This window comes from Lissotriton helveticus, chromosome 8, assembly GCF_964261635.1.
Source record: "Lissotriton helveticus chromosome 8, aLisHel1.1, whole genome shotgun sequence".
Taxonomy (NCBI): domain Eukaryota; kingdom Metazoa; phylum Chordata; class Amphibia; order Caudata; family Salamandridae; genus Lissotriton; species Lissotriton helveticus.
In genome coordinates, this window is record NC_136069.1 from 208,711,284 (window position 1) to 208,736,655 (window position 25,372).

A 25,372-nucleotide genomic window follows, 5' to 3' on the forward strand; every position below is an offset into this window, starting at 1 on the left:
TTTTAGGACATCAAAGTGTTGTTTTATTTTACACCATTTACACTGCCCCCACAACCTTTAGCTAAGTGGGTGAAATGCAGGCCTGTCTGGAGTTCAGCTGTTAGTGTTATTATTTCTTTAACTGCCCAGTTCATTCCATACAATGCCCAGTGTAGACCAACTGGAAGATCACACAGTAACCTACACCTTCTCCATAACAATGGACAGCTATGGTATTCATCTCAGACCTCAAGCATTAAGGCACTGAGTTTTCAGATTTAGATGGAAGATTATGCTCTTCTCCGGATAAAGGAGCCTTTTCTTCAACTCGGGAGCGAGAGCAGAGAGCTATCAGCTCTGGATAGAATAATTGGCTAGTGCAGCCTTATCAAGATAATGTTGGATGTTTTTAACACCATTCTTTACTGATATTTTTTCACATGTCAAAAAACATGTTGACATATAAGTTATATCAAACGAAAGTATCACAATACAGAAAGCATCAAGTTGTTCAGACTTGCATGAATAACTGCACTTCAAAATAAAGCACTACATCAGTAATCAAAACAGGGTGAAAGCGGTGGTGGTGGTACCTTTCACATCTCATTTTTTTCTTCAGCACCTTCTTTTCACTTTCTCCCGCACAGAATTCCTAGCATTTCCATCACTTTGACGATTAAAGGTGGGCGAAGATTTCCGCTTCATTGGCGGTGTTCTGCCCACTCCACCCTCAGCACGGAGCTCCGTAAAACTCAACGAAGTGACACTGAGTATTTTTCTCTTGCGCGGCTCACCAACGTTAAGTTGGCAAGGGATCACGAGAAATGCCGCTGGCCGCGCGACGCGAAGGGGAGATAACGCGAGACAGCGTCTTAGTGACACATGCCTCGCGAGCAAAACGTCATCAGCGCGACAGTCAGGGTGCCGCCCCCTTTAGGGGTGGCCAATGCAGGTGCGAGTGTAAGGTGGTGGGCGGTCCTAGGGCCTTTATCTAGGCCAGCCCGGTTTCAGTACTCCCTCTTCCGCCGCGTTTCATCTTGCTACTCTGCGCTGTTATTCTCCCTCGGCTCTGCTTGTTCTGCCCGGCGCCCGGTCAACTTCCTGTGTGCGGTTGTTGTTGGGGAGAGCCCAGTCCCCGTGTGGTTCAGCGGCCGGTGAGTTCACGGTTTGCGATAGGTGATTTTGCTGCATTTCAGGCAATGTTCGGGCATGTAGGGAGCTTGAGTGGGCAGTAGTGTTGCTGAGGGCGTAGCGTTGTTGCTCACCAGAGAGGTCGGCAGCGGTCTGTTGCCTCGACGTGTGTGTACGGTACGTGCAAATGATTGTGATTAACCCCATTTCATGGGCTGCCGTATTGTCCGGAGGTGGGGTGGCGGTCGCAGGATTGGGGCTTTAAACTGCGACGCGACGAACAAAGGAGAGTCAAAAGGTGGTTCGGAGCTCTTTTCCGGCGGCGGTAGCAGGATTGGGGCTTTAAACTGCGACGCGACGAACAAAGGAGAGTCAAAAGGTGGTTCGGAGCTCTTTTCCGGCGGCGGTAGCAGGATTGGGGCTTTAAACTGCGACGCGCGAACAAGGGAGAGTCAAAAGGTGGTTCGGAGCTCTTTTCCGGCGGCGGTAGCAGGATTGGGGCTTTAAACTGCGACGCGCGAACAAGGGAGAGTCAAAAGGTGGTTCTGATCTCTTTTCCGGCGGCGGTAGCAATATTGGGGCTTTAAACTGCGACGCGCGAACAAGGGAGAGTTAAAAGGTGGTGCGGAGCTCTTTTCCGGCCTAATTGGCGCGGAGCACTTTAGAGTACACAGGGATAGTTACAAGCGTCCCCCTCCAGCATGAAAAAGAAAGTTAATTGTGCATATAATGGCAAGTCTGTTGAAAAGCCTAAAATCTCGTGTTGTTTGGGAAACTTCCGCCAACCCCCCTCCTTTTTTGTGAGGGAGAAGTGGATTGTGGGCAGGCGGAGAAACAGCTTGACGCTAACGTTGTGATGTGCGCGGCATCAGTGAGGTTTTCTCCCTCTTGGGTGGTGACGGGTGTGCATTTGCCTGGGAGATTTCGACTTGTGACTTTTACGGTTGTATGCTGGTAATAGTGCCTTTGAAGAGTGAAGTGTTTATAAAAATCAGAGTAAATGTGTCAGGCAAATTCCTCGATTCTTGTATGGTGAAGGTTAGTTTGTACATTGCTGCATTTGTGGGCAGTAGAAAGGGCCATAACGTATATTTAATGGATAAGGGCTTGGAAGAATGTAGTTATTCGTCCTCAGGTTTATTGCGAACACATTTCCATTACCAATGAGAATTTATTGTGGAAAGCAATGTGCACATTCCCACGAGTGTTATTTTATTTGCTATTGTCCACATATCGTGCGTGGGGCGCGGAGTCATTCCCACATGTGTTAATTATTGCTATTGTCCCCATATCGAGCGCGGGGCGCGTACTCAACACGTGCGCCTCTTCCCAACAGGTTAATGTAAACAGCAGTGCATCAGATAGGGTTTAGCATTGTGCATAGCTTTCTTTTGCCACGAAGCGAGTGTGTTCTAATTTTGCACGTGGTTATTGCATATTTTGGCGCAATGTATAAGCCTATTACGTGCGCGTCTTTGTTGCAGGTGTCCGTATTTACAATTGGTGAATAGTATCATTAGGCCATAAGAGATATCGATCTACATGTATTAGTTGATCGGGTCACGACTGGGGGCTTCACGGGTGTCTCCCGACAGAACAAACTTTTTCGATATTGGGAAATGGGTCATACCCTGCCTAGAACTTCATAGACTGCTTCCCTGTTTCCGGGGCGAGGTACAACTGCCCTCTGTCATGTTCGCGAAGTCAGGAGTGCTATCCTTTGTGGCGTTCCGTTTCTCCGAGCATCTGTGCACGGTGACACACGCGGGTCATAAGTGTGTTTGTGCGTCCGCCCTTCCTTGCATGTAGGCACATTGCCAGCTTTCACGTGCGTAGCCTAGCATAGTCATGGGCGACATATTGTTAGTGCTTGTGGGGACATTTTATTTATTCATTGATGCGATTGTTGTATAGCGCGGACGTTACCGTATGGTGTCAGAGCGCTTCACAATAGGTACAGTAATGATACATGAGGATGGGGAAAAAATTCAAGCGAACAAATTACAATAGCAAACGCTAATTTTCTTGAGGTATCTGTGCACGGTGACACACGCGGGTCATAGTGTGTTTGTGCGTCCGCCCTTCCTTGCATGTAGGCAACATTGCCAGCTTTCACGTGCGTAGCCTAGCATAGTCATGGGCGACATATTGTTAGTGCTTGTGGGGACATTTTATTTATTTATTGATGCGATTGATGCGATTGTTGTATAGCGCGGACGTTACCCATGGTGTCAGAGCGTTTCACAATAGGTACAGTAATGATACATGAGATGGGGTAAAATTCAAGCGAACAAATTACAATAGCAAACGCTAATTTTCTTGAGGGAAAGGCGACACTTGTGAGCAACCGAAAGACAAGAGGTAGCAAACCTTCAGAACAGGGGGAGAAGGTGATATGGGTGCAGGTTACAAAAGCGGCACAGGACAAGGAGAGGCATATTACTGGCTAGGGCGCTCGACCGCGGACCTGGGTTCGAGCCTCTGTAATGACGCGTAACATTCGTGGAACTGCGTTAAGAAATTGCATTATAACAAAACGGAAAGAGGAAGCTTTTGTTCTGGAAGGGCTAGCGATCCCACAGTAGAGTACTACTTGTAGTAAAGTGCTTCAATGCACTGCCACATGTGGGTTAACCTTTGCAAAGTATGTATGTCCCACAGTGTATACATCTCTTAAGAATAACGTTTCATGTGTTTGAACTGGAATGAAGTTCAAGGTGATGTAGAAACATGCTGGACAAGCTGAATAAACATGTCCATCTTTTAAATTGTGGGAAGCATATGACCTATATTCTGAGGCTGAGAATGTTTTTTAGTCCCGTGCGTGGCCGAATTGTGGCGCCAACCTGATCCCCTCGCTAGTTAAAGCGGCGATACAGTGGTTCGTTTGAACCGATCGCGCATTTCAGAATACGCTCACTGGTACAGGCAGTCAGTGAAGTTCAGTGTGCCCAGCAGGGGCTGAGACCTAGACATTTACAGTCGCGGGGACCTTTAGTGGAGTGCAGTGACACTAAATATGATTTACTCTGGAGTCATTTCAACGATGACACGATCAGCTCAGCTTGCGCCGAAGCCCATACACCATATTTACAAAGTTTGGATCGGCATTGGGGAATAAGTCTGGAGCGGTCAGATGTAATTTTGAGATGAGGGATGTTGGCAGACCGACGTCGCCAGGGTATGGGGGAGGGGTTTTAACTTGAGTTACCCCGCGTTGCGCACCCGCTAGCGTCGTGGCACAAGGTGGGCTGTGAACGGCCCTTGGCTCCCGTGCCGATCCGGGCGGGCCATGCGGTGGACCAACGAGTGTCTTGCGGCGGGAGACGTAAAAAGCGTATTACATTGATGTTGCAGCCATAAGAGGTCGCCATTTTGAAACAAACTGTCTTTTCTACAGATTAGAAATTTAAATTCTTCTAAGCATTGTTTTTAGCTACGGCTGAGTCAGATCATGAGGTGCCACTTCAATGGCCTTCTGTAGTGCGATTAGGTCCTCGACTATCAGTGCATTCTAAAATTGTGGGCCCGGCACAACTGTAGCTCAGTGGTTGCAATGACAAGTGGTGTGATAAAGTTCACATCCTCTGGATTTCTCCCTTACATTATGCAATTGTGACGTTTGTTCCTAGGTGAGACTGCAATCTAGTGGTCTCACTCGAGTGAAATATATTTGCGCCATTATCATTTGCGTTACTGCTGATGAAGAGCCCGGAGTCGAACGCTAAGGCCTCTCACTCCAGTAGCTTTTGAAAACTTACCTGTCCTTTGTTCTCACAGCAGTTGCCCCATCGGTTGCAATGCTAAGTTATTGTCTGTTTAAATAATGCTAGCCATTTGTTGTGGTGGCTCGTTTCAACAACTGCGATGTAGATTAAACCGGATCTACTGCATGGCAGGAGCAGGATTCGTTCACTATATCTGACATAGGGTGAATGAGCGCGTCTAACAATAAATAGCTAGGCCCTGACGTTCGGGATTGCTGGGTGGTAAACTGCCCAGAGGTATTTTGCAACTGCATCTTGCGGTTTTACAGCAAGGTGGTTTACCTCCTTTATAAGGCCAACCCGTTGGGTTTTTTCCCAAATAAACAGGTCACCCTTTCTTACCTGGTCGAATGACCTCAAGGTATAATGGCGAGTGTACGCAATACTAGAAAAGTCACAGTATATCACGGTTGTCGAGTGCTAAAACCAAAAGAACATGGGAAGGGCGTTAATGGGGGGATTAACAGTTGGCTGTAGAATGCATATGTGGAAGATTGTTTTAATCTGGTGTCCTTTTGTGTTAGCCCGAATTGTAGTACTATATCAAACCTCACGATAACTGAGTACAAGCAGTATAGCCATGAAGGACATTGTGATAGATTTTAACAGCATTTATAAGGAAACCACATATAGTTCACAAACACGCACTGGAACACCTCCACCAGAAGTGGGAGGAAGGCAGTGTAGAGCCGACCCTCTATCACTCTGGTGCATGATGCTAACGGGAATATATACGGTCTCTCGCAATGCCAGATTTAAACTGGTTAGTATTACTTCTTGCACTAGGTATATCTTCACCGGGGTAAATAAGGCGACAGTCCGGGGCATGAGTCGGGAGATGCCCTAGATGTGGTGAGTAAAGACGAGATGCTCTATATGATCCGGTCATGCCCAGAACTGCAGGAATTCCGGTAGGAAGCAGGAATATGCAACAACGTTATCTGTAACAGTTTATTAAATTAAATATATCACGTGTGCCAGCAGTGCATCTACAGGCTTAAGACAGTGGGAATTGTGGCGTCGGGTACCGATCCGAGCTGGGAGTAGGGGTGTGTTGCAAACAAGATTGGATGAAGGTCAGTTGTCAAGTGCCCTAAATGTGATAACAGAATAATTTCCTATAATAGCTGCTAATTATTGCTTAAGGGCGCCTTTCAGCTAACAAGGTCACAATAAGTGTTTAAAAACCGAAGCGCAAACCCACAAAGTGTGATGAGTATCTGGTGGGTCATACGGGGTAATCAGTGTCAGCGGGCCCTTCACCTTCATGGGACATAACTGCAGGGAAAACAATTACGTACATACCATATAACATGTACCGGAGTACAGTAACATAGACAAAGTGCATTGTACTCATCTGTGCAGGGCCTCTGCTACCCAACCTTCACTTTTACTGGGTCCCTATGTTCCTGAAGGCAGTTGAAGGAACGATTGCGCTATCCAATTCAGTCTAAACCAGGAAGATGCATGGGTCACCTGAGGTGCCAGGAAGCAATAGTTCTGTTGAGCAGGCACCTGATTTTCCATATTTGTTTTCAATCTAGAGAGAGAGAGGTGTACAAGCAACTTGGTGTAAAGGTCAACGTACAAAAACGAAATAAAAGGGGCACCTTCTGCAGCACGGTTTAATCGTCTCGACTAATGGGAAGTCTTAGAATGCCGTATTAGCTTCTTTCTGAGGTTTGCCTACTTACTAGGTGCATTGAATGTGTTGAGTATTTGAGAATAAGGACAAATTGCCCTAGAGTCACAAAAGCGTTGTTCTACCACAGTCACAGATATTGTGCAAAACAGCACAGATCCGCAAGGGTATTTACCTTCCAGTGCTAGGCATATTTTGCGCGTGGTGTTGTCCTTCCTATTTACGAGACAACGCGGCGCTATGATTACCAGCAGCTGTCTGCTCTCTGTTAGCATCTGCTTGTAGCTCCATTCTCAAGTATAAATTTTGAATGCGCGGCCGCTACCGTGTAACTATGCACGAAATGTGGTTTCAGGGAGGTAAGTCACCGGCAATTGCAGCCTCTAATCCAGGTAACGATTGGACTGCACAGCTTGGGGGACCAGACCTGAGTATCCATGAAGGGGTGGTTCAATTTAACCATTACCTTAATTTAAAGAGTTCCATCGTTAGGCCAGAGCGAGTTTATGTATACATTGAGAATGCGTCCATCGTAGGAGCGAGCTGGTGGTACATGCATGACAGAGTGTGCGGTAGGTGACATCGAGGCACAGTGATTGATACGTTAGGTAACAGTTATTAGCTAATATAGCTGGTTGTTCCAGCAGTGCACAGACAGGCTCGGGCTCAGTGGTAATTATTTACCAGCCCCTTAGGGAGAAGAAATTGGTTTTATGCACATATATTCAAGATGACAGTACAGATTCCGACACCAAGTGCTCCAGCAGGCGGCACAGCCCCCCTGCCTGTCTCCCACGATAAAAATCTTCATGCAATGCATGGTTGACAAGCACGTCATCCTGAATGAGGCAGTCCTTATATACGACGGTTACAAGGTAAAATACAGTATAATTGGAGGGAAACATTGCAATACAACAGAGAACGGGGAATGACATTTGACGGCTACGGGCATCTGCTGCGCGGGCTCTAACTAATTTCAGATAAACAACCTTGCAGTGAGTTGCCAGGACATGCACGGTCATGATTATTGCGCACGGGACAGGTCTTTCTCAAGCCCTACTTTGCAGGGACCAATCGGACAAAACAGCTAATGCCAAGGTATCTCTTTAAGAGGTGTGGTTGGTAACTTAGAGCGTGGCCTAAGAACCGTATCTGAACAATCCCCACCGGAGGTGCGGCTTATGCATCTAGGGGCGTGTCCAATGAACTGTCCAGGATCTCCATAGCGGTGGGGTGAAGGGTACTATGGTAGAAGTGTACCCAAAGGCTAGCGAGGAGGTGAGACTAAATCAATTACCCTCAGGCAATGGTCACTTTCAGGCTTTGGCATCTGCATAGGGGGTAAACGAGGCTTACAACGGCAATATACACCGTCGGGACCGGGGTGAACATATCCCTCCCGGACGTATAAGTGGAGCGTAAGAGAGCAGAGGAAGTAGACGTATAAGTGGAGCGTAAGAGAGCAGAGGAAGTAGACGTATAAGTGGAGCGTAAGAGAGCAGAGGAAGTAGATAAGTGGGTGGGGGGCTCTGTCTTCGACGGGGGCCTCATCCAGAGCTGTGGCGGAGTACAGGGCGATCTGGAAGCAGATGGACAGTAAGGGTACCTCTGCGGCAGAAGGAGACAGCAATACCTCTGCCTGGCACAGTAGGGGTGCCCGAGCCAAGAACCTGGAGCCGAGGGGGTTCCAGGAAACAACGTCGGCGCCCCGTTAGTCCTTCGGGCGGTCGGGGGGCCTAAACCGACCGGGGGTGTGCCTCATCGCTCTGCCCCGACAGGGGGGGCGGGAGTAAACGAGATAACTATTAAAGGTATTGCACCGTCAAGAGCATCGACTTACCGTGCAAATTGGCTAATTAGGCAGGCGGGTCAGCGAGGGGCTGCCGTCTTGGATCGCCTGTAAGATGACCCACCTATCTGCTGTTGTATGCAAATAAACCTGCACCACCGTTTTCCCACAATTATGTCTCATGAGTCTTCTTGGTTGTGAATGTAGTGGGTACAAGTGGAGCGAGCGATGGCGGTGTGGGCACTATGCCGCTGGCCGCGCGACGCGAAGGGGAGATAACGCGAGACAGCGTCTTAGTGACACATGCCTCGCGAGCAAAACGTCATCAGCGCGACAGTCAGGGTGCCGCCCCCTTTAGGGGTGGCCAATGCAGGTGCGAGTGTAAGGTGGTGGGCGGTCCTAGGGCCTTTATCTAGGCCAGCCCGGTTTCAGTACTTCCTCTTCCGCCGCGTTTCATCTTGCTACTCTGCGCTGTTCCCGCCCTGGCCCAGACCCAGCGGCAGAGCAGCGGGTTGGTGTGAACAATTAATGGTCTGTTTTGTGTTGCAGGCGGAGTCACAGGGCGATCTGGAAGCAGATGGACAGTAAGGGTACCTCTGCGGCAGAAGGAGACAGCAATACCTCTGCCTGGCACAGTAGGGGTGCCCGAGCCAAGAACCTGGAGCCGAGGGGGTTCCAGGAAACAACGTCGGCGCCCCGTTAGTCCTTCGGGCGGTCGGGGGGCCTAAACCGACCGGGGGTGTGCCTCATCGCTCTGCCCCGACAGGGGGGGCGGGAGTAAACGAGATAACTATTAAAGGTATTGCACCGTCAAGAGCATCGACTTACCGTGCAAATTGGCTAATTAGGCAGGCGGGTCAGCGAGGGGCTGCCGTCTTGGATCGCCTGTAAGATGACCCACCTATCTGCTGTTGTATGCAAATAAACCTGCACCACCGTTTTCCCACAATTATGTCTCATGAGTCTTCTTGGTTGTGAATGTAGTGGGTACAAGTGGAGCGAGCGATGGCGGTGTGGGCACTATATTCATGTGCTAGACCTCCTCCTGGGGAGATTTTTCAATGCTGGAGGTCATCGCAGGCTGCGACCGCTCGCGTTGAGAAATCTGCCACTCATGTTGAGGAAGCTGCAGCTCGACTAGAATATCCGCTTGAGTATAAAAACAGCAGTGCCCTTTAGCGTCATGTGGAGTGCCGTTCACACTGATTTTATAGCACAGGACAAACTCAGAGCTTAAAATCAGTGTGAGCAGCATGTCAACAGACTCCGCCGCTGGCGGATCTCTGCGGACTGTGGTGACGTTTTTGCAGCACTTCGCAGAGTTCAGCAGAGTAGAACTCTGCCCAGACATAGTCACGACTCTCCCTACACATACCCCACCCACTTACCTGTAACACTGCAGTTTCTTTTAACTTTTGCCCTGCCCTGTCAGAATTTTGACTTATGTACCTCCTTCACACACTTGCATATAATCACGATTATAACTGGCATACCTGACCATTGCTCTCTGCACTTTGTAGCGAGGCCGATGATTGCATGAGTTTGTATTTTGAACCCCTTTATTACCCACTGATGGGCACTCTTGAGAAATTTGCATTACCTTCGGGCCTTAACTCTACAGCTTTTAATTGTATCCTACCCACAACCTGAACTCGCACAGACCTAAAGGCGACTCTTCACTCTAAATACTATACATAGGTAATCTGTTGCATGAAAAAAAACATGAACTTGGAAAAAGCAAATACTCTACGGAAATGAGAGAATCTGAAAAAGCATCATGCTTTTACCGATGCTGTTTAATTTGTCAGAACAAAAACAAAAGATGACGTGACCGCTGATGGCGGTCGTATCATTCTTTAGCATGCATAGATCACAACGCATGCTTATGCCTAGAGAATGACGTGGGCAGCATTTTGTTACACTTTTTGATGACCGATCGAAGATTAGATTGGTCAATAAAAACAAAAACACTAAGTGTGTTAAAGTGCTTTTGTGGACGTTCATTTTATGTCTGGCAGTGCAAAAAATATATAAGTTTAAAAAATGACTGCTGGGGCATAGCTGCCAAGTTTTCAATTTGCTTATGATTAACATTTCCCTGTTTCCCGTGCTCTCATATGAGATAGTTTAACGACTTTCGTATGACAGACACTGAGTGACACTTTTTTCGAAAATGCAATAAAGCAGTCATGACCATGTCATGAATACAGTTCCAGAAATCGCCTTTTGGATAACATTATTGTCTAGATAGTCTTTAAACATTTGAAAAGCTCCAGAAAGGTTCAAGCCTGGCCACTTCCTATCCTCGTGCATTTTGGGACTTTATAGCTCGTTTTTAGGTGGAGCCCTGAGCCCCCGCGCAAGCGCTGCTCTGGAGTTGATATGTGGTAGTTGAGTATGGGAGAGAAGCTAGGCCCTCCCCCGCCCATATTTTTCAATGGATTGTGTCTTTGTCCTTTTTAAATGCTGCCTTCTGATTGGTTTATAGGCTGGTTAGTCCCTCCTAATAACGGCCATGTCGTCATTTGTATCATTCCATGGTTACTTGCCCCTTTACTTCGAGTGTTGCACGGTATGTGTTATTTAGATTGTGAGCACTATTTTCTGTAATGAGGATCTCTTACAGCCCGTGCCTTCTCCCCCCCGCCTGCCCGCACTCCCGTTGTTGGCGCCTTCTCGCCCCCCTGCCACCCCGGCATGACTCACTCCCGTTTGTAATGCAATAGGTCTTGCGTAAATGCGAGTCCTATTACATTGTAAATGCTTGTTTATCTTCTAATAGGAAAAATCCAAAATTCAGTGGGATCACCAAACTGGAAGACAGTATTGCCCTTGCACCGTCCTGTATTTGGTTTTAATGAGCTGTGGTGCCAGTAAGGGGGCTCCGATTTAGGAGCTTGGGAAGGAAGAAACGCAGCATAGATTTTTATGCATATTCATCTCTATTGATGCTATTAAAAAGAAACATGATCCCGTGGAATGTGGTGGTCATGAACCAGAAGGTGACAATGCCAAAGACTAACTCCGCCAACCAAAATGGTACAAGCCATTTAAGCTGAACAGGCAAGTCCGTCACAGACAAAATCACGACTATGAACGCAAAAAAGCAAAATGATCAATCTGGTCAAAAAAGGTATGGATGACTGAAGGTGCCACAAACAAGACAAGGCTACTTGATAGTTATTTCAGAGGCCTGCTACATATCCCCTTTATCCACCCAAAAAAAGAACACATTATATACTGGATTTTCATCGATGGCCTTCAACTTTAGACATAGATAATAAAAATATATGCACATTTTATAATTTGCCTAAATTGTTTTTTGGCCCTTCAAATCTGTTCTTGGCACAACGCTAACCAAGTTAGGATATATATAATTTACTTGGACTGCAAGGAGTTGGCCACTGCCATGGAGCAACATGAGGTCATGATAAGGCAGGACAGCTGCTATCAAACCTTAATTCCCTTTCAAAGGTTGCCTCATTATGTGCAGCACCTTTAGCTTTTAATAGATTTGTCAGTGAACGGTATGTTGCATTTTGGGACTTGCAGTTTTGCTTTTGCTTTTTATTTGAGCTGTCGACGAAGATGCTAGAATGCGCGGAAGGTGCCAAACATGCTTGAACCTTAAGGACAACAACGTGACTGTCAGTGGTAAAGGAGGGGACACCCAAATCTGCAGCTCTAGTCAATTCGCACCTCCATGAATTTTGCGCCTGGGGCTACCACCCCGGTGCCACCACCCCCCCACCCCCCTTCTCCGAAAACCAGACCACACCACACTATGCCACTGGATGTAGTGGCTGTACAGCCAGTATGGGTCTGGCATTGCTCGCACTCACTAGCCAAGGCTCTAAAGGGCTAAGCAGTGCGGAAATGGCAGGGTTTTCCTTCAAAAGACAAGTAGCAACAGCTCTTTCAAGACTATTCTTCTACTCAAGGGGTTAGAAGGAGGGAGTAAGAGAGGAAGGCGCGATGATGTCACAGCAAATGCATTCTGAATTACCGCATGCAGATTTCATGGAGTTATCAGTCAATGGCACGGATGAAACAAAAAAATATCCTTTCATTGTTAGGCAGTGTGGGAGAAGGGCTTATAAGTTAAAGCAAATTAGATCGCAGGTAGTAATATGCGCGGGTAATACAGCAGCAAGAGGAGGATTAATTGGCTTTGAACCGCTAGATAGTAACTAGTTATGTCCAGTTGTTCATCAGCAAAATGACTAATAATAGGGTGTTAGATTAATAGTCGCTTACGGTCAAGAAGATAAAACATGTTAGAAATTAAAACTATCCTGTAATTAGAAAAAAGCTGTACTTGAATGCCTATATATAAAAAGAATGCCCATGCGTTCTTGTTTTTATCTGCAACTATTTCCAGTTATTATTCATTTGCACGAAGGGGCCCCAGGCAACCACATAATCAATCCATAACTTCTGATTGACGTGCTCTAAGCCTGGTCCCCTTCCCCTCGTAGCACTGCTTTTACTTTTGATTGTAAGAGGGTCTCGAAGAGCAACTGAAGGCAGCCTATGGAAGCTAATTTGCGTGACTTAAGCATTTCAGCATGGTGATAACGGGATCAGGCACTAAAATGTGTTAGTCTAACTGCCCATACGTGGCACTTGGCTGGGGTGGGGAAACAACTGGGAGTGGGCAAGGGGATAAATCAGAAACGAGCACAGGTGGGTTAGGGTGGGAGGAGCAGAGGGGTGAAGTAAGGTACAAGAAGCACATGGGCAAGCGCAACACGGAACATGTGGGTGGGGGGAAGCAAAATAGGGAGAGAGCGGGAAAACACATGCACTCAGAAGTAGTGCTTAACCAAAAAGAACAAACATTCCCTAAAAATGAGCAGTGGAAGGACATAAGTCAGCCGGTTAAGAGGCTATGCTTCAGGGGAGGGACAAACACAAGATTGACAAGGATAGCCATCGAATAAGAAGCAGGTAAATGAGTGAAAGTCAATCAATGGTAAACAATATATGGGCTCCAAATTCTTGGTAACCTTGCAATAGGTATTTTGCTACCAGACAGATTGCGCTGTCTAGGAGGTTCAACCTAAAAAGATGGTGACACTTGCCAATTGCAGTTACGTTAACAGGTAGGGTAAATCTGCTCTTACGTAGTGTTTTGCTCACATACAGGCTGCCATTTAAATTATTACATAATTTTATAATTGCAGAAGTTAAGGTGCCTGCTTATCCAGCAATTTTCAGGGTACTATACCAGTAAGATTGAATTAACCACTTGTCGGAGAAATCTGTGGGCATCTAGTCACAGCTTTGAACAATTATAAAATAGCATAGAGGGTTAATGTGCCTGCAGTTAAACAATATGTAAAACAGAGGTCAAAGATTTACGTTTTATGTAGAGAGCTCCTTTGTTACTGCTCTTAGTGCAGAGAAGCAGGTGTGGCCTTTAGGTCCCAAGTTAAAAACCTTGTAGCATCACCAAGGAGTCAAGGTTCTGCATTTATTCTGAAAGACAGAGCGTAGAAACGTCCTGTTTCTTTTTCAGTCTTTCTTTGATCTACAGTTGGTAAAAAGGGTTCCTTTTGGCAGTAATAAGGACTAATTAAAAGTGCTATATAGTTGGTTATTTGTGCAATTACTAATATAAACATATCCTCTGAAATGGCGGAAGAGCGTTGCCCCACTGGCTAAGAGCCAGCAGGAGAAAAATATAAATAGTATCTATAATTGTTTTATTTTCCATTTACTGGCTCTAAACCACTGTTCGCACAGAGGGGCGGGGTGAGGAGGAGTGCTATGTGCACTTTAAAGTGTGCATGTGTATTTGGCCAGCCGTCTCAGGCTGGTCAAACACACATGCGCACTTGGGTGTATTTCAAAGCCAGGCTGGAGAAACTGCACAGACTCCCTTGGTCTAGTGGAGCATCTTTTTAACCTGCTCAGACCAATCCCTGCGCTGCTCTCATAGCACGAGAGCAGCACAGGGATTTCACAGGGAGTCTTATGCTGTCCCAGTGCTAGCTGGGACCAGGAAGACCAAGGCCCAACATTGGAGGGGGCCAGCAGCTCAAGGTAAGTGTTTTAAAAACATTTTTATCAACCCCCACATGTGCTCCACCGCACCTCCTCCACCCGCCACACCACCTCTTCACTGCGTCAGCCGCCACTGCAACATGTATATCTGTTCAGTCTGTAAATTGCACTGGGAGAGTCAGCATATTTGTACTAAGGCAGGCCAGGATCTTGCTCCATAATAGCTGCATCCTCAGTCTCAACACTGCGATCAATGAATTCCCATCTGTTTGTTGCTATGACAGACTGTTCGAGCACTAGGGGTTCCGATTTAGGTATCCTATGACAACAGTTTACCAGGCCATAGAGGGAGGAAACCATGGCCTGGAGGCCATACCCCAAGCGACAACGGAATGCAGTTGTACGTTTCACTGTCTAAGGTGGCACTCTGCATCATCTAGAACCAGGAGGCATCACTGTCCCTATTTTCCCCTTCATCCAGGTGCACCTCTCTTTTCATACAGGGCACAAGGACAGTCAACCGAGTGCGTTCAAAGTGAAGCAATCACCATCATGGCCGAGCTTTGACTCGTGTTTACTTGGTACTTTGTGTGCAAGAAGGGGACAGGAGGGAGAGCATACCTAAGTGCAAAATGTCTAATCACTGCTCAAAGCACCCCTTAATGAATTTGCATGTAGGGACTCTTTGTAACAGAAAAGATGGCTTTTCCCGTTTGTGCTGGTGGAAAATAGGCAGCCACAAATAAGTGTAGAAGCATTTACTGTTAGGCTCCCAAGCAGAAGCTGCTGACAATTGGTCGTGTTCACCTTTATATTATGCACCCCTAGAAATGAGTTGGCCAGCTTCTAAAACATTCTGGAACAGTAGGGCAACAGACTCAACCGCGTGTTGGCATAATGATTGTCTGCTGCTATTAGACTTCACATCTCACACTAGGGAAGACTGCTTTTGACTCAATACTGTTTATTTGGCAAGAGACTTGCTAATCTCACAGTCTTCAACCGAGTCTGCTCTGGACATGAGGTTCTCCGTCGTCTGAAGGTTTAACAACCAACAAATGTCACAGAGTAGCATCCAGGACGCCTACACCTTATTTTTGTGAACCATCAATTTTATTTCAATGAAATTCATTCCAGTGCATCCTCAGACTGAGGGCCTGAGGCGAAGCACGCTGGAGGATGCTGTGCACTGAAAATGCTCTCTATGGAATACTAACATCAGAAACTTCTTGTGCCACTTTCAGATCAGTATGTGAAAGAGGAAGTGATCCAGAGATAAGCCTACTAGAGGGCCTTATGGATCCAAACGTGTGTAGGAAATGTGACCATCTTTGAAGTGTGTGCTTCCTAAAGAACTTGTTGAGGAAGCACATCCACACTATTGGATGAAGACCTCTCCGTTTGAAGCAGCACAAAATACCTTCAGTAACAACCTTCGCATTTTCTCAGAGACTACCCTTCTACACAGCCCTTTTGGCGATGGGCCTCAACTACTGCATCATGATGTCTGTCTGAAGGATGTAGATGAATTTCTTCATAAGATGGAAAGTGGAAAACTAAGTTGGATTATCTGGTGGACTCACCGATTGTTTTTCACCGATAGAAGGTCTGCTCATAATCTACCACATGGTATCAATTATGCTTTTCAATTGGCATTACAGCCCTCAACTAAGATGAGGGTGCACTGCAGGTGTGTAGGGAGGGGGTGTAGGTGTTACCACTCCTCTCAAAACAAACCGCAACAAGACTAACTCATTAAAAACGTTTGGAGTGTTATTGGGTCTTTCTGTCTATGCCGTTTTCAAGACCGGGAAACCAGAACTGTATAGTAGGGTCTGGAAAGGTATGGACAACTATTTCCTCTGAATTTCAAGTTTGCTTGGCTGAATTTACTGGCAGAGAAGGCCAAACCAAGACAAGCGACCCAATGCCTCCTCTGTTGAATCTTTCCAATTAATAATCATCCATTTGGTGAACAAGCATTAACTGGCACCATAAGACTAGAGACAAAGAAGTAAAAAACAAACTAGCCCTGGCAAGACCAATGTGGTTTGCACATGACAGCAGGATGCAGACCTAAAGGTTTTGCCAGTGCTCTTCCCCCAACCCAGACAGCCATTAGATTATGAGCAAGGCCATATGTAGGAGCCTTATCACAAACTGCACTTTCTAGTACGTTTAGCACAACTACACTAGTACTACTCACATACTATAAAATGCTACTCACAAAGCTAAGGGCAGAGACTACCTCGCTATATTTTCTAAGTATAAGCCTCTGCGAAGCCTGCAGAGATCGCTTCACACATGGGTATATGGTTTAGTAGTAAATGTGGAAGGAACCTGGGGGAGAGGCTGGAAAATGGGGAATATTTACTACTGAATGGGAGGGATTAGGGAGAGGAGGACGGGCTCAGGGAGTGATAAGAAGGGTTTAAGGAGGGATATGAAGTACAAAAACACAAAAATGTGTGCTATTTACAAACCACACTTCTAAAGTTACCAAAAACGACCCGAGACAGTAGCAACTCCAGCCCCATAAGGCTACTCACAAGTACACTACCATAGAAAACAATGGAGGCAGGGGCTTAATATAAAAACCAATAAGAAATAGTGTTCAATAAAATAAATTTTGATTTTTAAATTACATACATAAAAATAATGTAAGTGTTAGTAGTAATATTTCGTCTTAAATTATTGTTATTTAAAGACATGAATATTTTACTTTGTTTAAAAATAATAAAACATAAAAAAACATTCATAAACATATATTAATAATGTTTAAGAAATAATTCTATATAAAAATCAGAGTGGGATTTAAAAAAAGTTTTGGAATAATTACAAATTAAATTAATATATTTTATTTATTGAATAATTAAACATTTAATTGATAAATTATTGTGTGTAGCCTGTTATTTAGTTCTAGGTTAATTAGAAGTTAATCTCCATTTTTATTTTATATTCATTTTTTTTCATAGATATTAAACTTTATTATTTTTTCCAGTGCTTTAACATAAGGAGATCTCCGTTAGGTGGCAGAAACTTTCCTCTTTCTAATTATAAAAAGTTATTACCTTTACACTCGTAAATCCTGTTTTAGCAGGTTTCAAATCCAGATATGAGGGGTTTGAAATGTGTAAGTCTGCACCTGGTAGTAAACATACACTTTTGAAATGGTAACTAGCAAATAAGTGTAAAGTCACTACTAGGCGCAGAAGTTAAGTTTAAACATGAAAGTCTACACACCTAAATTTATCTGTGCGAATAGGCTCGTTGGGTGCCTGTTGGGTGCCTATTGAACCCAACAGTTTTGTTGCAGTCATCTAAAGAGGTCTGTATGAAAGTCTTACAAATAAGGCAACATGACTTCCCCATTTCACACCAAACGCCTGGAACAGCATCCCTGTGTACCCACTGGAACCGCCCCAACCCTGCACCTGTTTAGGAAAGAGCTGGAGTCCACATCTGCTCAAAGAACCCAGCTTTCCCTCCAATCACTTGTTGACAGTATATTTGCCTTTGACCATAAGGCATAGGATCCTGATTCATGCCTAGAGCTCAAGGACCATGTGGATGAGACCGCTTAACCTTAATTTTAAACTCAAGTTATAATTGGAGGAATTAAAGGCTACAAACTGAAAGAAATTTAAAAAGCAAGACCGATAATGGAAATTTAGGATGAAAACCCAAGCAAGTACAATTTGCGAGGATCTAGATCACAGCAGCTATGGTACATAGAAAAAAAAACATGCATTTACGATCACAAGCACCATGGATAAGAACATTATTACTGGAAATGACACAGCGAGATCCAAGGCTGATGCCATTGTGGTGCCACATATGGCAGATTAATTGCTCAAAGCTTTCCAGATCCAGTCTGAGACCTGGTGATACTTTGAGATGTGTAATCTCTGGGAATAGATATCTACTGGAAAGAAGATGAATAAACAAAATGATATTTGCTATGAATACAACTACAATAATCTCATAACAATAACTTGTTTTATACAGCCTTTAACACCACATAGCTGTAAGTGGCAGGTGTTACTACAGTCCTATCTGTACCTTCCTTGGTTTCGTAATAAAGGTTTTCTTAGAACCCAAAACACATAATGAAGTTTCTCTTTAAGAAAGTCTTTACATACTAGGAGAGCTGCGGTGTCGAACTAGTTCCCTATGAAAGTCAGTACGTTATCTTCCTAAACTGATCAAACCTTAGTATTTATTCCCTCCCAGGAGTGCTCTTGTTGCCATCAGTAACAAAGCAATCTCAATATGATCATCTTTCATTTTCTAGTACAATGCACTTACCTTCCACCTTGTTAATGCACCAGTGGTATCAGAAATACCTCACACAGGAGTTGGATTTGCTTCTGCCCCAGCAAAACTTAAAGTCCTCAGATAGTCTGTGTGCGTCATACGAATGATCCCCAGATCATGGCATACACCATCAGTTTACTGTAACAGTCTGCTGTGCAACAGAACACATCGTCTGAGGAGCCTGAGCCTTCCTGCGCATGGCATCTTCCATCTTTGTGCCAATGCATAGGATGCTGCGCTCCCTGGCCCCAATTCACAAAGGTAAACTGAGAGGAAAGCCGAACTTTATGACTTTTGGTATTCACAAAGGACATTTACTACTCGTAAATTCCCTTTGTGAATCCCAAATGTCATAAAATGTGACTTTCGGTATTCACAAAGGATATTTACGAGTAGTAAATGCTCTTTGTGAATACCAAAGGTCATTAAGTTCGACTTTCCGCCCAGTTTACCTTTATGAATCGGGGCCTCTGTTTTGAAATGCTTCATGGTAGCGCTCACGTATAGCCACCTTTCTGCTGGAGACAGTCGACAGAGCCAAGAAAAAGGATTAAACAGATGAATACTACTGCCCATCTTTCTTGTAGCTATTGACTTTCATTTACGTCCCTGGTGATGAGACTTTACAAGTTAGTCCTCAATTTTGAGAACAAATGTTTAAATGAATATATGAACGCATACACACTTATATAGCACATCTGTGTCATTTGAGATGGCATCAGTGATGCTATCAGTGATGTCACTGACAATATCATGAGAGATGTAATATGTGAGGTCATAAGCAGTGTATTGCAGGGGGCGTACGTTATAGTTAGCTCATGTAACTAAAACTGCTGAATTTTACTGGCTTTGTTCTAGCGAAATCTGAGCCCAACTATAACGTCCCTGTAACTTGTTTTTTTAGTGAATTTCGAAGGTTTTTTTAATTTCTATTTCCGAACTAGACCGTCCCTGTAACTTTTGTTCTTTTCCAGTGAATTTCTATGTTTTGTTTTTTTTTTAAACAAATTTTATTGTATCAGACATGACTCATGCAGTGCCTGACATCCAGAGTTCACTGCCACAATCAACGTATATCTTGATCATTATCAACAATGTTATGGCGACAGCATAACCCCCCCCCCCCCCCCCAAAAATCCCCCAACAAGGAGTATCGAAAAAAGAAGCAAATCCCCCCCCCTCTAACTCCCCCCCTCCCCCACCCTCTTGTGCAGTTGCCACCCCACCAGTTCACTGGAGCAAAATCAGGCCTGAACAATATACACAGTACACAGATAATGTCTTTGCTTAGTCCGACAATCAGGGGATCAGAGGAACGGCCACCTCCCCAGCGGGTCCAGGTCAAGGCCCCGATAATCCGCCCACCTCTTCCATATCTTGTAGTGTTTACGGGGGCACCCCCTTGCAACAAAAATAGACTGCTCCAGACCCATACTAAAGTCAATGCTATTCTTCCAGGCGGCAAGTGACGGGGCCCGGGGGGCCTTCCACACTCTGGCAATGTCGCGCTTAGCCAATGTGAGGCCCAGGAGCAGCAAGCGCCTCTTATACCGGTTGCCCCCCACCCCAGCCTTGACATGTAACAGTGCTAGCTTAGGGTCCATCCGAACCTTCCATGCAAGGACCTCTGCTCAAACAGCGGTGCACCCCCTCCCAGAACCTTCGCAGCGCAGGGCAATCCCATACCGTATGCAACAGCGTACCCTCCCCTGTGCCACACCTAAGGCATTCGGGCGAGGCAATCAAGCCCGCCCTCCATAAGCGCTGCCGAGTATAGTAAGTGCGGTGCAGGTATCGGAACTGTATCAAGCGAAGGCGGGTGGAAATCGCCGCACCTCTTTCTATGGGTTTTTCATGTTATTTTTGTAACTATAATGTCCCTGTAACCTTTAGTATTTTTTGTGAATTTCAACTTTATTAGATTATTTCCTAACTATAACAACTCTGTAACCTATGTTTTTAGTGCATTTCTAAGGTTTTTAAAACACATTTCCCTAACTGTAACCTACAACCTTTGAGAATAATTTGTGTGAGTGGCCGAATAGGTCAGTGTGCGTGTCTGAGTGGGTTTGTGGGTGTGTGAGGCTGTATAGGCATGTGAGTAGGTGTATGAGTGGGTTAGTAGGTGTGTGAGTGGGTGTCCGAGTATCTGTATAGGTGTGTCAATAGCTGTGTGAGCGACAGGGCCATAACAGAACCTTACCTGCCCCTTTATCCAACTGGAGTACTTTGTACTGCTTAATCAGTAAGTGCTACATTGTTGGATAATAACTGGTGCATATTCTACATGATAGCTGCATAATGGAAAATGAGGAAATGTCTCCAATGACAATGTGTGCATGTCATTTCAGCATTGTGATAGTTCCTCAAGCATCTTGAGCCACAAATCTGTGATAACGTGAATCCTCATCTACACAAGACAAGACTACAAAGAGGGGAATCTTCACCAGACAAGGGTGTTTCCTCAACTATATGAACCAAGTGCTTCTTAGTTAGCTGGAGATGTCCTCAAAATTCCTCCGCATCAAGAACGCGCCACCAAAATTGGTGCAAAACGCGCTAGGAGGCCTTTTGGTAAGCGGTCTGTCAATGTGGGAAAAAGCGGGAAGATTTTTGCATACTACTGAGGAAAATGGGGCAGGGCCAAACGGACGGACCTTGCAGATGATTTTCGGCATTTGCATACTCAGGGAAACTAAAAGGGAGAACCATGGAATCTGCTCTCAAGACAAGAAAGAAACCACCTGTAACCGTTATTACCGATCCGATTGTGCCTCAATAGATCAATGATGCATTCACCTCCATTAAGGATTTCAGATTGTTTTTCAACGTGGAATGCGAGTGGAAAAACACTTACTTTACCTTTGCGAAGCTCAAGAAGTTAGGATCATTTGTGTTTTACAGAAGCGAAGCTTCAGCTGGGGCACCTGCTGTATTTATATTTGTAAGTGCTTCCCGATGAGGTTTAATTTCTGTGAAATGAGCATCAGGGCCAAACTGGAACCTCATTTTTTTTTCAAGAAGAGTCCATAGTTTTGCTGAAAATGTCTACCCAACTGGAAGACTTTTCATGGTTACTTAGTAAGTGCAGGAGGGGGCACACAGCCTTCACCCTTCCCGCCTCATGTAGTTCAATGGTACTAGGCCTTCAGATGGAGGAAGGGGGAAAATGCTGCTCAGCTCCTGGGTCTCCCTGGCTTGGCCGAACTACAAAAAGCAGTTCAGCCAAACCGGGGATACCCAGGGGCTGACTTAATGCCCTCTACGTAGTTCTTGATGTGAATGTTCAAAAGCTAACAGCTGTGGCCCTGCGCATGGCTGTTCGCTGTAGAACATTTACAGCAAAAGCTGTGAACAAAGGCTTTGGGCTCCGTGAGGCCTTTGTTTTGCTAACTAGAACATTCTGCCCTGATGGGGTGGAATATTCGAACAGCTTTATAGCCCACTGTAGATAGGCTATACCAGCGGCTTTCAAAAGCCTCTGGCTCAGGTCTTTAACGCTGGAGTGGGCCTTCAGTGGCCGGTATAGTCTGCTACATCGAACTATAAAGCTATAATATTGACAAGGGAAATATATTCAAACTGAAGCATTTCACAACCTATCCGGTGAAAATGCTTTAAAATTCATCACAAGGATTTTTTTTATTGTACCTGGATTCACATATCGTTCAATGTATATGTTTATTTTAACAGATATTTTACTGTTTTCCAGCTCCCCCAAAAGGCCTCTACCTTTCTTTTTCCCCTGACCAATTAATATATTTGAGAGGCAGGGGAAAGAAAAAGGCATATGAAATTTTGAGAGCAGCAGGTCCATACCAGTTAATGGAGGTCTCTGCTGCTCCATGGTCTTCAATGGAGCTCTCAACATTCAAATATTCAAATAAGCAGTAACTATTTTGCCTAACAGGGGATCAGATACCATTTAAATAAATTGAAATTCTGAATAATTTGCAATGAAGTGCAAAGATACAGTTAGGCTCTTCCATATGTGGGTAGCCTGCAATGATAAGTTGACACCAGGCCACAACTTCCGCCTAAAGGAAGGAAAAGACAGCAGTCCCTGATGAACCACACAGAGGGATGTATTTACACAGTTACCAGGGTTAACAGGGCAACCAGTGAAGTCACAGCATCTCCCCATGGCAAGACTGTGTAAACTCCTGCAAACTCTTTCCATGCACCCAATCTCCCTTTCCTCCTGTTGGTTTCTCTCTACCCTCCTCTCTCTTTTGAAGCTTCCCAGTGTCTGGTGAGATGGGGAAAGTGACTGAGGCCTGAGAATAAAACGATGTGAAATAACACGTGCACCATGCTGGATCTAGATAACTAACTTTTCACAATCTGGAAGTTTCTTTAAACACACAACCTTACATCCCTCGTTAGTGACATGCATACGTCCCAGCAATTCCACATCAGACTATGTGATGCCGGATTCAAGTAGAACTCACCAATAAATAGCTTAACTGTGCACTAACTGTAAGTGTGTAAACATGCATCTCTGAATTGGATGTGTAAAAGTTTGTAAAAGTGGTTTACCCCGCTGTACTCTTTAACTTGGACTGTATGAACATGCACTGCTGAACTCCACTTTAATTTCAGATGCAAGAATGTGTATTGCTGAACTCCAGCACTTGACATGTTAAAGTGTAATTCTGTTTTATTGATGTGCAAATCTCAGCTGTAGAAATGTAAGCCTGCACACTGAACTGTGTGCTTCAACTGAATAGATAAACACGCACTACTGAACTGTGCCTGCTGTGGATGTCTTAACATGAACTGTGTACTTCAACTGCGAGATAGTGCATTCAAACATGAATTAAACATGCACTGTAAAGGGATGTCATGCAACACATACCTTTGCAACTTTTAATGTCAAAGGCAGAGGTTGATTTTGCACTGGAGCCACTTGTTTTACTTTAATAAACCCTCTAGAGCTCAACACATTTGACTTATACACTCACTCTTTTTCAGAATCCTAGGACAGGACAATGGCTGCTTCATGGATAGTGTGAGAGGAATAATCATGAATGTATGAAGTGGAACCTCCACTAAATCATATATATGAGAGAATTACCAGAGTTGATTGCCTCCATAACTAAACCAAAAGCATGCGTTGAGTGCAACCCAGAGAGGTTGTGCTTCCAGTAAGCAAAGCAGACAGAATTGCTCCCTGTGATGTGTACCTGTGTGAGGGAGCACCCATGCCATAGTTAACTCCCGGCAAATTCGGTTTGGACAGTGGGACAACAAAAATACACACATTTTAGTCTAGCTTTTATATCAAGAATTTAATTATCTATACAGGTTGCTAATTGTAAAGGCTGTAGTACAGTTGTTAAGCAGCAGTTTTATATATTTATATATTTTACATTCATATCAATGAAAATACTGAAGTGCAATTAAGTAGAGGCTGATTCATTCTTTGCGCCATTTGGATGGAAAAGGGAGCTCACAACAACGTTGGCATGAGAGGGTGGGGGAGGACAAAATAACAGAAGGTAAGAATGCTAAAGTAATCAGAGATTGCCCTACAGTGCTGGTGGCAGGTCAGTTTTGCATTCTGTGCCGACAGCACAATCGGTTGTACTAGAAGTAGGACTAATGCTGACAATTATGGATGAAGAAGGCTACAATACACTGACTACACTGCTGAACTGTAAGCTCCATTGAACATTACTCTATATATTCCACAGTCTAGAGTAAAAAAATGTAAACATTGGAAATACTTGCAGGAAAATGTTCTTTACATTCTTTCTTGTCAAGATAGTTACTTGATCAAATTATATTGTTCTGTGTTCTTTAAAATGAATTTTAAAAAGCGGTAACACTTCATGTGACAAACTCTAAAAATATATGGATCAATGTTATTATACTGTGCTGATGAAATCACCTATAGATTTTCAACAGACAAGTTAAAAAAATCCAATATCTCCAACAATACAATATAAGAGGCTTCTTTCGGTAGCTATCTGTGCAAAACAAAGCGAATATAACTGAACAGCATTATAACAATACATATTCTATGGCAGTGAAAGAAAATCCGTATCTTCTGTACACAAAGGTATTACAAGCTAAATAACAAACACCTGATACAGATGAGTTAACATAAAATACTTCATAACTGGGCACATTTTAGCTTTCTAAATCTTAGGCAGACGTTTGGGATTAAAAAAAATAGGTAACACTGGACACAGAAAACATAAAAGATATAACAAGTCACAAATTTATGGAGAATTGGAACAATTCTAACAGCACATGCAGCATTCCTTGATAGTGGGTCTTTTTGCAAAAATAAAACTGCAATGAAGTAATTTCATTTTGACTTTGTTTTCAAAAAGGCTAAAATATACATTAAAAAAGTTTTTAAACTAGAGTGAAGCACCTAATAAAAGGTAAAATACTTTGTTCCAGTAATGTGAAAGCCACAAAAGGACCCACTATCCTCTGTATCGGTTTTTGTAAATTTGCTTCTAGGTATGTAAATAGTTTACTAAAACATTGAGATTACATGCAACTAATGTAAAATGAGGTAAACTGCTCTGCAGTGTGTTCTTCTAGTCAGAAGGCAGTAGATGATCATGCTGGAAGTCACATGATCAAGGCTGCATCTCCCATCATCCCTCGGGGCAGTGATATGGGATAGTGGGTCTCTTTGAGGACTTTCAAGCCTGAGTGGGGGATGGACAACATATGATTCCTAGAAAAAGGAGGAAAACAACACATAAGCAAAACAAA

The 25,372-nt window shown here is 44.4% G+C and overlaps 1 protein-coding gene across 10 annotated transcripts in view; it reads right to left on the reverse strand.

Annotated features, from left to right (window-relative positions):
- ITSN1 (intersectin 1) overlaps positions 1-25,372 on the reverse strand; it is a 1,522,922-nt gene that overhangs the window by 235,383 nt on the left and 1,262,167 nt on the right. For 2 of the 10 annotated variants that reach the window (XM_078656940.1, XM_078656939.1), the window contains one exon: positions 23,905-25,334. The exons of the other annotated variants lie outside the window; for them this stretch is intronic. In XM_078656940.1, coding sequence (XP_078513066.1) covers positions 25,333-25,334 — 2 coding nt within the window. In that variant the 3' untranslated portion in view covers positions 23,905-25,332. Of the gene's footprint in view, positions 1-23,904; positions 25,335-25,372 lie in introns of those variants that run through there. 10 annotated transcript variants of the gene reach the window in all.